The sequence below is a fragment of the Cetorhinus maximus genome, chromosome 10, assembly GCF_964194155.1.
Source record: "Cetorhinus maximus chromosome 10, sCetMax3.hap1.1, whole genome shotgun sequence".
In the NCBI taxonomy this organism is placed as follows: domain Eukaryota; kingdom Metazoa; phylum Chordata; class Chondrichthyes; order Lamniformes; family Cetorhinidae; genus Cetorhinus; species Cetorhinus maximus.
The window spans coordinates 100308260-100321888 of NC_135888.1; the positions used below are offsets into that span (position 1 = coordinate 100308260).

At 46.7% G+C, this 13629-nt stretch overlaps 1 protein-coding gene across 1 annotated transcript in view; it reads right to left on the bottom strand.

Annotated features, from left to right (window-relative positions):
- spock1 (SPARC (osteonectin), cwcv and kazal like domains proteoglycan 1) overlaps window positions 1-13629 on the bottom strand; it is a 561184-nt gene that overhangs the window by 14934 nt on the left and 532621 nt on the right. Inside the window, exon 8 of the mRNA XM_078550892.1 lies at window positions 12180-12299. Within this exon, the coding sequence (XP_078407018.1) occupies window positions 12180-12299 (120 nt within the window). The remainder of the gene's footprint in view (window positions 1-12179; window positions 12300-13629) is intronic.

The window sequence follows — 13629 nt, forward strand, 5'->3', positions numbered from 1 at the left end:
AGGGAAACTCAAGAGGTGAGGCACAGTGACGTTGTGCAGCGCTCGAGAGGGTCCCCCGTTGGACTTCAAGGTTGAGGCAACACGCATTCAGGTGAGGGCGCAGGGAAGTTGCTTTTTCCCGGCTGGCTGATAGTGTAAAGCTGGGACAAGGGCTGTGCTGTGATTGAGGCGAATTCGGGGCAGGGGGGAGGGTGGAGGCTGCACTGGGGTTGATGGTGGTGCACAAGCATGTGCGGGGTTTGGGGGTGGAGGGAAGTGGCCATGCATTAGGGAAACCTCGTATAAAGTGACCATTCCTCCGCAGCTGAGACAGTTCAGGCGCAGCCACATTGACATGTGTGGAGTCGGGCCTCTAGCTTATCTTCTCATTCAAGCAACACTGAGGCATGAAAGTGCCACCAAGTGCTCCAGATCTTTTCACTCCTCAGGCACAGACTGCACAGTAATGAGCTTTTGAGTGGACTGCAGAACAATTGGACGACTAGGCAAGTTGTACAATCTCCTTGTGAGAGCTGGCCATGGAGCAGTCACTGGTGGAGGCGCTCACAGCCCCTTGCAATGTCATCACTCAGGTTTGGACCAGTCTCCCTCATGGTTCAAACTAATGCAGCCTTGCAGTGCAGGTTAGGAGAATGCCTGCACCTGAGCTGAGAGCACAGCATAGAGTCCAGTGGGCAAAGCTGCCACCAATTGGTTAGGTGGAGTGCGGCGGAGTTGGGTGGGGTCCTGTGCAGCCGTGCAGTGAACTAATCTCTGGGCCAGCACTCCTTGGGATGCATTAAGGGGCCTTTAGATTTAACCAAGAGGAGAGGTTATTAGAATACCCATGCTAACCCACACGTCTCTCTCTTTCATCCTGCAGAAGAGTACATCAGGAGCATGGAGCCTGGTGACCTAGCTGTATACCTCATGACTTACAGAGAGTGGAGACGAAGGAGAAGAGAATGATCAAGGTGCCTGGCTGGGCAGAGGGAGAAGCAGCACCCTGAGGAAGGGGTGGCTGGGGCTCCTGCACACACCGCTGAAGAGCCACAGCGAGATGCTGCTGGTTGGAGCCAAGCTAGACCTAGGGTCTATAGACACCGCCTTTCATTCCTACAGGTGACCAAGAACCAGTGTTGCCGAAGACTGCACATGTCCAGGGAACTGGTCAGTCACATCTGCCAGCCGCTGCAGGATTTGGTGCCAGAGGGACATGGAGGGCATCCACTGCCAGTGGCCATGGAAGTGACCGCAGCGCTCAACTTTTACACAAGTGGCACCTTTCAGGGCTTCACAGGTGACCTCTGAGGGATATCACAAGCCTCCACCCACAAATGCATCCATGAGGCCACAGATGCCATCTTTGCAAAGGCACACAACTTTGTGCATTTCGCCAGGGGCCAGATGAGCCAGGATGCAAGAGTGCTGGGGTTTGCCCAGATCTCAGGTTTCCCACAGATGCAGGTGCCGTTGACTGCACTCATGTGGCGCTCAGTTGACCGCTTGTTGCAACAGAGATCTATGTCAACTACAAGGGCTGCCACTTGCTGAATGTGCAGCTGGTGTGCGAACACCTCAAATGCATCCTACAGGTCTGCACACGGTTCCCAGGGAATGTCCACGAACCCATTTTCAGTTGGTCTCAGATCAGTTACGTCTTCCAGGGTCCACAGAGCTGCAGGGCTGGCTCCTCGGGGACAAGGACTACCCACAGAGGACGTGGCTGACAAAACCCATGCGGCGGCCTCAGACTGCAGCAGAGCATCATGAGGCTCATGATGCAATTCGCAACTTGGTGGAGCAAACCATCGGGATGCTGAAAATGCAGTTCCGGTGCCTGGACCGGTCTGGTGGTGCCCTGCAATACAGTCCACAGAGGGTGTCATGCATTGTCGTCATCTGCTACGCCCTTTACAACCTGGCACTGCAACAGGGAGAGGAGCTGGCTGAGGAGGAGCTGGATGTCTCCTTCAATGAGAAAGACGTCGACAGAGGTGAGGAGGTCCTCAAAGGCGAGGATGCTGGTGATGAGGTCCTCACACTGGCCAGCCAAGGCAGGCATGCTCAGGAGGCCCTCATAGCTGCTAGATTCATGGAGGATGATGAAGTGCATTGAGGCGACACCATAGATCCTCACATTGCATCCGTGAACGTTTGACTGCAGTCTGGCTGATGGCAGCCCTCTGTGATGAGGCTCCTGTTATGGAGATGCAGCGGAGGCCCTAATAGTTGCTCCCAGGAGGATGTTGACCACATGCAGTGTGGACACTCCATAGATCTTCACATTGCCTCTGTGAATGTCTGACTCCTGTCTGGCCCAGGGCAGCTCACTTGCGCTCTGTGATCAGGGTCATGTCATAGAGACGCAGCCATGAAACTTTAAATGCACCTGATCCTTTGTCTGCCTTCAGCAACTGACCCCTTCAGGAGCACAGCATCACTGGTCACAGATGTTGAAGAGATGGGGGCCAGCTCCAGCTCAAAAGGTGGTGATAGCACACAGAGTGACGGAACTCTGACACATGCGCACGACATTCTGGCAGCAATGACAAGCATCATCGAGGTGCAGGCATCAGTAACATGTCCAGTGAGTGTGAAGCCAGACCATCACTTTGGTATGAAGGCTGCACAAAGCACAAGGAAGAGGCCCTGGACTGAGACACTTACCTTTTATCTTGTGCAGGAACCAAGGTTTCACACCTGAGTGACACAAACATTGCTCATCAGAAAAAGGGAGATATTCTTGGGAGTTTATTTACAATACTGAACATTACATACAAGTCATTAACACCTGTGTCGAGGCTGTGCGATTACATCTTCTTAACCTTCCTAACCCTGCCACCAAGTCTTGGTGATCCCCTGACATCCACAGCAGAGGTGGAGGCAACTTGCTGACTGCTATGCCTGGTCTGTGATGACCTTGACAGGCGTTCTCAGGAGGGACGAGACCTGGATGGACCTGAACTGCTTTCAGGGTCCTGCTGTGTGGCAGTGGCTCTCTCCTTGGCCTGTGGACCTGGAGCTGCTGGGGTCATGGGAAGAGATTCAGATGGGCTGGACATCCCCAGAGTCACCTGGGTAGATGGCCCTGGAGTGTGCACCTGCTGATCCTCCTCCCTATGTGTGCCCGGGGTCCCCTGACTGACTACTTGAGAAGGGGAAGCTGAAATGAGATTGAGCTGTCCTACATCCCTCTTGCATTGACACTGCTGGAGGCCAACTATGGCATCAGCGATGGAGTTCAGCCTGCATAGCAGTGCAGGACCGATGTCCTGGACCAAGGTCTCCATGGCAGCCGCCATCCTCCCAGTGTTGACCTCACTGTGTTGGCATGCTGAAGCTATCACCTCAGGCTGAAGGCACAGTCCCCTCCATCGTGCTTTGTAACCTGAGGAGTGCAGCGAACATCCCTCCTGATATTCCCGAGCTTGCCTTTGCAGCTCCAGCAACTGTGACATGACTGAGTCCAGAGGCTCGTCATCTGACTCGGACTCAGCAGATTTCTGGCCTTTGGCAGTCCTCCGAGTGCCAGAGACCTGCGAACTCCCTGCCTCCGCCTGCTGTAGATCAGACAGTGTGATGTGCTCACCAGATTTTGATCCCAAGGCTACTCTAAAGCTAGGTCCCACGGAGGTGTGTGTCTCTGTGCTGGTGGAGGGTGTGGGTGAGCGCTGTGATGGGTCCTCAATGAAGGTGCCTTCAGATTCTTCAGAGGTTTCTTCGGAGCTTGTTTGGAGGCTCTGGGACGTGGACTCTGTCGGCTGTTTCCCAGATGTGCCTGTGAAAGTAAGGAGAGATAATTAGTTTAGGGCAGTGGCCTATGAAAGAGGACACATCACTCATGGCATGGTTGTCTGATGGATGTTGCTCTGCTGGATCCTCGCTTGATAAAGCACCGCTGACCTCATTGTCAGTACAGGAACGGTCCAATCTTTAGCAGCCAGCTTAATGGCTTGGTTTTCAAAGTCTGTGAGGACCTTGATGTCAAGCATTCCTCCACCAGTCTGCGACCTCTCCCTCTTGTTGTGTGCCAGCTTGTCCTGCATGATTACAGAGAGTGTAAGCAGGATGCCTGCCAGGCCAGATGATAAGTATGCCTGGCGTGTGCAGATGGTGAGTGGTCCCATGGATTGGATGAGGACAATGAAGGCGTGTGTGAGAGAGTGAACAGTGATGTCCCTTGAACTGACAGTGAATGAGATCCCTGTGAATGTGTAATGGGTTTATGAGTGTGTGAGTCGAGAGTGATGTGAAGAGTGACTTAACCTGGCGGAATGGAGATCATCATCAATCCTCTTGCGGCACTGGGTGGCTGTCCTTTTTTGCAGGATGTTGATGCTGGCCACCGCCTCCCAAGCCTGGTTGATACTATTGCTGCCCCTCTTGCGGTCAGAGCAGTGGTAGAGGACATCACGGTGGGTCTCACGGCATCAAAAAGGCACTCAACGGACATATCACTAAACCAGGGGGCTGCAGTCTTCTTGCCTTTTGGGGCCTTGTTTTCTTTGCAGCAGTCCTGGGCTAGAAGCACTGCAAGTTGTGCACGTAGCTGCACTTTAAATATGGCGTCCGCCGTGATGAAGTGGCGAGGTGACGGTGTGGCGGGCGAATCGGAGCCCGCCTGCAATCAAAAGGCATGTTTCCTGAGAATGCATGATTAATGAGATGGGATTGGGACGATACGGCCTGAAAAGCCACCATTGCAGCTGACGGGTAAAACGTTTGCCTGGCCGTTACCGCACTTAGTGCAAATCTGGCATGATTCTGCCCAGAGAGTAGTGGTTAATGGATGTTTTTCAGGCTGAAGGAAAGTTTGTAGTGGAGTTTCCGGGGTAAGTGTTGGGATGCTTGCTTTTCCTGATATATATTAATGACCTAGACCTTGGTGTACAGGGCACAATTTCAAAGTTTGGCAGATGATTTGAAACTTGGAATCACTGTGAACTGTGAGGACGATTGTGTAGAACTTCAAAAGGACGTAGACAAGTTGTTGGAGTGGGTGGGCAAGTGGCAGATGAAGTTCACTGCAGAGAAATGTGAAATGGTTCAAAAGAACACGGATAGACAGTATAAAATAGGGTACAATTCTAAAGGGGGTGCAGAAGCAGGGAGTTGGGTCTATATGTGCATAAATTGCCGGACAGGTTGAGAGTGCAGTTAATGAAGTGTACAGTATGTTAGGCTTTATTAATGGAGCATGGATTACAAGAGCAAGATTATATGGAACATGAATAAGACGTTAGTTTGGCCTCAGCTGGAGTATTGCGTCCAGTTCTGGGTGCCGCACTTCAGGAAGGATGAGACTGCAGAAAAAAATCTGGCTCCAGGGATAAGGAAATTCTATTTCTTGTGTTCTTATGAGTACAATTGGAGCAGGAGTAGACCAAGTGGCCCATCGAGCCTGCTCCATCATTCACTATGATCATGGCTGAACTTAGGCTTCAACCGCATTTTCCCATCCACTCCCCATATTCCTCAATTCCCTAAGAGACCAAAAATCTGTCTATCAGAGCCTTAAAAGTATTCAACGACCTGAGGTTCCAAAGATTCACAGCCATTTGAGTGCAGAAACATCTCCTTATCTCAGTCCTAAATAGTCAGCACCTTATCCTGAGACTGTGTCCCCGTGTTTTAGACTCCCTGACCAGCGAAAAAGATCTCTCAGGATCTACCCTATAAAGCTCCTTCAGAATTTTGTAGGTTTCAATGAGATTGCCTCTTATTCTTCTGAACTCCAGAGAATATAAGCCCAATGAAGATGGATTGGAAAAGTTAGGAATGTTTTCCTTGGAGTAAAGAAGGCTAAAAGGAGATTTGATAGAGTTCAAAATCATGAGGGGTCTGGACAGAATATATATGGACAAACTGTTCCCACTCATGAGGACATCAAGAATGAAAGGGCATAGATTTAGAGTAATTGGCAAAAGAAGCAAAACTAATACGAGGAAAAAACACTTTTCTCGCACCGAGTGGTTAAGGTCTGGAATGCGCTGCCTGAGATTGTGGTGGATGCAGGTTCATTCAAAGCCTGAAAAAGGGGAACATACTTATCTGAAAAGGGAGAATGTGCAGGGTTAAGGGGAGAAGGTGGGAGAATGGTACTAAGGGAATTGCTCATTTTCAGAGCCGATGCAGACACGTGGCTGAATGGCCTCCTTCTCAGCTGTAACAATTCTGATTCTGTGAGCTTGGAAACTTGATACCAGAATACAGCAAGTACCCTCCTATTATTTGTTATTATTCATTTCCTTCTTTCATTTGACAAACTTTACATTAGAGCAGCACTGCACACAACACAAGTCAAATTTTACTGACATCATTATTATTCATATTCTCCTTCACTTTCTATAGGATCTTCATAAGATCAGGTGCCTGGAATGAGAGTTGGATTAAGATTTATTGGGGCTCTAGACACTAAGAACGTTCACAGCTTCCCAGTATCCACTGCACTTTTTTCCATCACCCCTAGAGTCATTAAATACCATTAGATACAATGGGAGTTCACCACTTCATTCTCATCAGGTGTGAGTATCCCGGTGGGTATCAACACAGTATTCAGAGACTGGAACTCCCATCTCCACTCATCAGGGCTACATTACAATACACCGAGACTAAGTAAAGCATATTTGGGTACCAGCCCTATATTTGACATGGGCACTGTGGCTGGTACTACTTTGAATCAGATGCTAAAGCAACCCCTTATTTGTCCACCTGAGATTATGGACAAGTTTCCATGACACTATAAAAGTGAGAGCAGGGAATTTTCCGGTTGTCTTGGGCAACATTTATCCTTCAACCATCACTAACAAAAGAGGGGCACAGAATTTGGATATGCAGTGCCTGTTTTTTAAGCATTGAGTGGCCTTAGAGGTTCAAAATGGCATCTGTAGTTCATACACGCTTTTGGTGTATGTTCATGCCAGACGCTATATTGGTGAAGGCGTTAGCCTCCAGGAGGGAACTTCTGCTGGAAGTACACAGAGTAGGCAGCTCTTGACGTCACTGAGTAACATTCATTTGAAGACAACATTGCTACTTTGAAGCTTGAACCACTATTTAACACTGTTTCTTAATCATGCACAGCTGAACATCAAAGGTTATTGCAGAAAATAAAAGCTCATGGTGTAGGGGGTAACATGTTGGCATGGATAAAAGATTGGCTTGCTAACAGGAAGTAGAGTGTTGGCATAAATGGGTCTTTTTCTGGTTGGCAGGATGTGACGAGTGGTGTGCCACAGGGATTAGTGCTGGGGCCTCAACTTTTTACAACTTGTATAAATGACTTGGATGAAGGAACCAAAGGTAAGGTGCTAAATTTGCTGACAACACAAAGATAGGTAGGAAAGTAAATTGTGAAGGGGACATAAGGAGGCTACAAAGGGACATAGGTTAATTGAGTGGGCAAAGATCTGGCAAATGGGGTATAGTGTGGGCAAATGTGAAATTGTCCATTTTGACAGGACGAATAAAAAAGCTTATTATCTAAATGGTGGGAGATTGTGGAGCGCTGAGTTTCAGAGGTATCTGGGTGTCCTAGTGCATAAATCACAAGGCTGGTATGCAGGTACAGCAAGTAATTAGGAAAACTAATAGAATGTTATTGTTTTTTGTGAGGAGAATTGATTACAAAAGTAGGGAGGTTATTCTTCTGTTGTAGAAGGCACTGGTGAGACCATACTGTGTAGAGTATTAGTCACCTTAATTAAGGAAAGAAGTTAGAAGCAGTTCAGAGAAGGTTTGCTAGGCTAATATCAGGAATGGGCTGGTTGTTTTATGAGGAAAGGTTGGACAGGTTAGGCTTGTGTCTAGAGTTTAGAAGAGTAAGAGGCAGCTTGATCGAAACCTTTAAGATCCTGAGGGGTCTTGACAGGTTGGATGTGGAGAGGAAGTTTCCTCTTTTGGGATAATCTAGAACTAGGGGTCACTGTTTAAAAAAGGAATCACTCATTTAAGACAGAGATGAGGAGAAATTTTTTCTGAGGGTCATGAGCCTTTGGAACTCTCTACCTCAAAAGACGGTGAAGCAGGATCTTTTAATAATTTTTAAGGCAGATGTGGATAGGGTCTTGATTAACAAGGGGAGTGAAAGGTTATCGGGGATAGATGGGAATGTGGAGTTGAGGTTACACAGATCAGCCTTGATCTTATTGAATGGCGGAGCAGGCTCAAGGGGCTGAGTGGCTTCCTCCTGCTCCTAATTCATACGTTCGTATGTGCAGCAGAAGGAAGCACCCTCTACCAGTACTGTTCAAAGTGATCATCAACTGCTTTCAGATTAGTTACTGATTGATTTCTACTGGCTGTTGTCGTGATTGTACAAGTGTTATGTGCTTTCTAGAGTTTTTTTAAAAGTTGCTCGAGTACACAGCGAGTGGCTTGGCAGGTGCTGAAGCAGTCTGCCCTGACTTCAAGGTTTGTGGGCACAAACCAGTTGTTGACAAACATTGGTGAATTATTAGCCATTCCCTTTGGAATACAGATTGACTGGGAGAATGAGCAGAGGCCACACAGAAGATGCTAGAGCAAGCTGCTAGAATAGGGAGGAGGAGGAGAGGCATGGGGGGGAAGGACACTCAGCAGGAGTCCATATCCACTCAGGGTGTTCAGTAAATAATTCTGGACATTCTCACTGAAACATGCTTGGTGCAGCCAAAAAAATCAATGATTATAATTGGATTAAGAGATTATAAAATAATAATAAAGACCTTAAATTTAAAAAATGTGGAATTTTTGTATCATATAGAGAAATATGAAATTTCACAAATATAAAATTAGTTTTTAAGGGTTATTGAGGGTGTTCAGCAGAAATTCTGAATTTAGCATGCAGTTTAAAAACAAGTTACACCTCATTCAATAAGGTGTATCCTTTTCAAGGGTTTTTACAGTGAGACAAAGAATGTTCAGTGGAAGTTCTCACCAGCTCAATGATTTCCAATTGATTAAAGACTGGGTGAACTTCAACAATGCACTCTCTGGAGAAGCATAGACTTACTGACAGCAACTTCTGGATCTCCGCATTATTCTGCGTATATGAGGACTCCAAATGCAGCTACATGATGGTGAACAATGATGGTTTTAGCATCTGCAAAAATCTGGGCCACAGAGGTCCAACATGTATGACTTGGTGGATGCATTGCCTGGCTTCCTCTCCTTCACCAGACATTGTTAATTGGCCATGTGGTGTTCCATGCTTGATTTAGCAACTTGTTCTAGCATCCAGTGAGGCTCTGGAAAATCATGGTTTTCAGCAGAGTTCCAAAATTCTAGTCTGCTACTAAACAATATTCATGAAGTCATTTCTCTTCTTGCTTTTAATGCAGGGCAACTAATCGCAGGAAATCACAGGGAAATTCCTTACACAAAATGGGTCTGCTGGAAAGGGGATAGTAGCACCTGAAAATGAGGGGCGATGATCCATTGTTATTGTCGGTGTGAGTCAGGTGGTCAGCCCACTTAAAATGGTGATCAGAATCTTGTGACGGACGTTGAACTGACTAAAAGTTCGAGTGGAGCTGTGCAGAGTGTACACCCTGGATACTCATGATCATCTCAGGTAGCCATCCAGCCAAAGAGGATCCTGGGAATAGCAGGCATGTTCCTTCAGGCTCCAGCTCACTTCCCTTCTGCACAGGGAAGCCCCCCCTCACCCCCCACCAACCCTGTGAGCCTTCCTTTCTCCAGCACACAGTTTATGGCCTTCCCCAGAGCCCTTGATTTCCAGCCAGAATCCAAAATCTCAATACTTTTGAGACAAAAAGCAAAAGTACTGCGGATATTGGTAGTCTGAAATAAAAACTGAAAAGGCTGGAAATACTCAGTAGGTCTGGCAGCATCTATGGAGAGAAATAGAGAGAGCTGAAATGTTAACTTTGTTTTTCTCCACAGATGCTGCCTGACTTGTTGAGTATTCCCGGTACTATCAAGGCTTGTCCTCAGACTGGACCACACTTCCCGGTGGAGCAACTGGGCATCTGGTTGGCATGCTTTCCATGCCAGCTGTCCAGTTTTTGTTCAGTGGTAACTCCACCCTTGGATAATCTACTGTGATGTTTTACAGATGTTGTGAAGCCAAAGTTAAATTTTATTTTTTGGTGACTTTTGTGTTCAGAATTGTGATGGATGTCGAGAAGCTTGACACCATCCAGGACAAAGCAGCCCACTTGATTGGCAGCCCATCCACAAACATTTACTCCCTCCACCACTGATGCTTAATAGCAGCAGTGTGTACCATCTACAAGATATACATGCAGGAATTTAGCAAGGCTCCTTCGACAGCACCTTCCAAACCCATGACCACTACCATCTAGAAGGACAAGGGCAGCAGATAGATGGGAAGACCACCACCTGGAAGTTCCCCATTCTGACTTGGAAATATATTGCCATTCCTTCATTGTCGCTGGGTCAAGATCCTGGAACTCCCTCCCTAACAGCACTGTGGGTGTACCTACACCACATGGACTGCAGTGGTTCAAGAAGGCAGCTCACCACCACCTTCTCAAGGGCAACTAGGGATGGGCAATAAATGCTGGCCCAGCCAATGAAGCCCATATCCCATTAATGAATACATTTTTTAAAAAAGAAAAAGATGGCAAATGGAGCACTTTTATATTTTATAAGCAAGGGATGTTCATAGGTCAGTTGTAGAATAGGCAAGTACTACAGGAATGATCTATTCAAACAATGTGCCTTAAACTGGGCCTCAAAGAACCCCCAGCAGCTCAGAAGGAATATTCTATTCCCATTCCAATAATCCTATCTAAGTGAGATGGCTAGTTTAATTGTACCATAGGTCCACTAGAACCTGGGTTGATGCCACACAAGCTTATTTCATTTCGGAAAATGCAACCATTAGAGATTGAAAACATTAATTCAAACATCTGGGTTGGATTCAATCTCTACCAGGGTATAACTTGCCTATTTGTATTTCTGCCCCTGTTCTTAACATCACTCTTTCTTTCTGCCAAAACTAATTTAAAAAAATTATGCTACTGGGGAAAAATTGATATTAGCATGAGGTACAGAATTATGGGGTCACTGGAAAAGTAACAGTAAGGGTGCATATATCGTGCTAGTGTAATATTGTTTAAAAAGGTTTTGTTTCATTCCTACTCTGTAGTTCTGGGCTGGATTTTACGGGCCACCATGCTCCCTGCCCCTCTCAATTAAAAGGTCAACCAAAGCCCAACCATGAGAAAACCGGCTCCCCCACAGCCATTTTATACTCAATGGGGCATTAATTGGCTCAGGGTGCTGTCCTGCCTTCGAGAGCTGCTGGCCAATCTGATTGGCTGGCAGCTTTGTCATCTCAGCAGTACTAGGTTCCACTGGTGGCCACTGCAGGGACTACAGGCAGTCCCTGAAGAAGAGATGATGGAGGCTGGACTGAAGGTAAGTCTGGGGTGTCAATGGGGCTTGGCTGGCCAGCCCAGCACTGGGTTGAGGGGTGGGGGGGGGGGTGTAGTGGGTAGGGGCAAGGTTTAAGAGGCCAGGGGGCAAGGGTAAAGGTGGAAGTGTGACCAGGGGGCTGCCTCTGATGGGCACAGGGGATCCCCAAAGGAGGTTGCCCCCTTGCCTGACACCAGCCTAGCCAGTAAAAGCTGCTGGACTACTTGCTTGGCATAGACATTCCCTGCCACCGGACAAGGCGCTTACATGGCCATTAATTGACCACTTAAGGCCTCAATAGGCCCAAGGGTGGGTAGGCCACCCGTTGCTTCCAATGCGTTCTGTAAAACGGAGACAGATTGGGGGCTGGTGGGAAAGCCACATGCTGCATTTTAAAAGGCCTTCCTTGTCTTTAAACGCAGCAGTGGGGGACTGTAAAATCCAGCACAATACTGTTAATACAGCTTGAATCTAGTGTCTGGGCTTGGAAGAGAAAGTCTTATTCCATTTCACTTTGGAGTCTGCTCATGCTTTCACAGTTGATTTACACTACAGAAAGCCAAAAACACTTTGTTGCAACACTAAACTTGGAGTGTGAATGGATCATAAGCCTCTTTTGTGTGAAACTCTTCTGCTGATAGTTATAGCAAAAAGGTTGGGGGGAATCCTTGATTCCAAGTACAAAACTTCAAAATTCTTTTATAAATGCAAAAATATTTTGATTGACTATGAAACTATTGAACAGCGCCTGTTTTCCTTTGTTAGCAAGTTACTTTTAGCTGTTCATAACTCCTGCCAAGAGGTTTACTTACTGGTCTGCTCTGATTGCTCGATTGATTTAAGTCTTATGTCTTGGTTGGCATCAGCATGAAGGGCCCCGAACCAGTCTTTCAGTCTAGAAGCAAGATTCCTCAGTTCTTTTTCATGGCATACTGTCAAGCAACAGATGAAAACAAACACAAGTTATGGAGTAGTAAATGTGTATTATAGTGGCTATGTTGAAACAAATCCCTTTGGTGTTCTTTGGTGCATTGTCATAAGAACATAAGATAAAAAATAGGAGCAACAGCTATACGGCCTCGCGATACTGTTTGGTCATTCGAAAAGATCAGGGCTGAACATTTACATCAACTCTAGCTGAATTTTTACATCAACTGCACTTTCCTGCCCTTTTTGCCTCCTTGATTTCCTCAATGCATAAAAATCTATTGATCTTAGTCTTGAATAATAGTCAATGAATGAGCATCACGTCCGGGCTAGAGGATTCCAAAGATTCATAATCCTCCGAGTGAAGAAATTTATCCTCACCTTAGTCCAAAATGGCTGATGCTTCATCTTGAGATTTTGACGCCCTACTTCAAGGGGCCAATTTTGCCCAAATAATTTAGGTGCTAGAGAGTAAACAGGTGGCCAGTTAAGTTGGGATCTTAAGCTGCAAAATGGGTTTAGCCCAATTTTAGTGCAAGGCACCACCTTGGTAAAAGAGTTGAAGCACATGCCAGGGTCAGCTACCTGGAGGATCATTAAGGACCTGATCGACAATTAAAATGCCTGCTAATGCTCATTAAATTACCCACGGGATTTGTGGGTAATACTCCATTAACAGCCTCCTAGCTGTGACCAGCTGAACAGGAGTAATCGTCATCACTAAGAACTTCAGGCACTATTTAAAAGTATATCACATTTTACTGCTTACTTGCTGCTGGAGGTTTGAAGCAGACTTTTGAAACACACCAGGAAGCTTTCTGGGACACTTATTATCAAGACTTCACCAACACATTATCAACATTTATTCTGAAAATTATCTGAGATTTCACCTAAAAAAAAAAAGTGAGTGCTGTGTTGCTTCATTATCACCAGGAAAAAGGGAATGCCTAGCAACCACTATTTTCTAATGGGTCTCCCACAGTCTGCAAGAGGAATGGGAGGGCAATATGAGGCCAGGCAGAGGAACAGGAGAGAGGAACAGGAGAGTGAGATGGACTGCTCTGGACATCCTCCACCAGGATCTCCTGTGTCACAGCAAGAATCTGTGTGCCCTCTCACTCTTAGAGATGAGGAGAATTTTTTTCTTTCAGAGGGTCGTGCGACTTTGGAATTCTCTGCCTCAGGAGGTGGTGGAGGCGGGGTCATTGAATATTTTTATGGCAGAGGTAGATAGATTCTTGTTGGGCAAGGGAATCATAGGTTATCGGGGTTAGATGGGAATGTGGAAACCAAAACACATGACCTTATTGAATGACGGAGCAGGCTCGAGGGGCC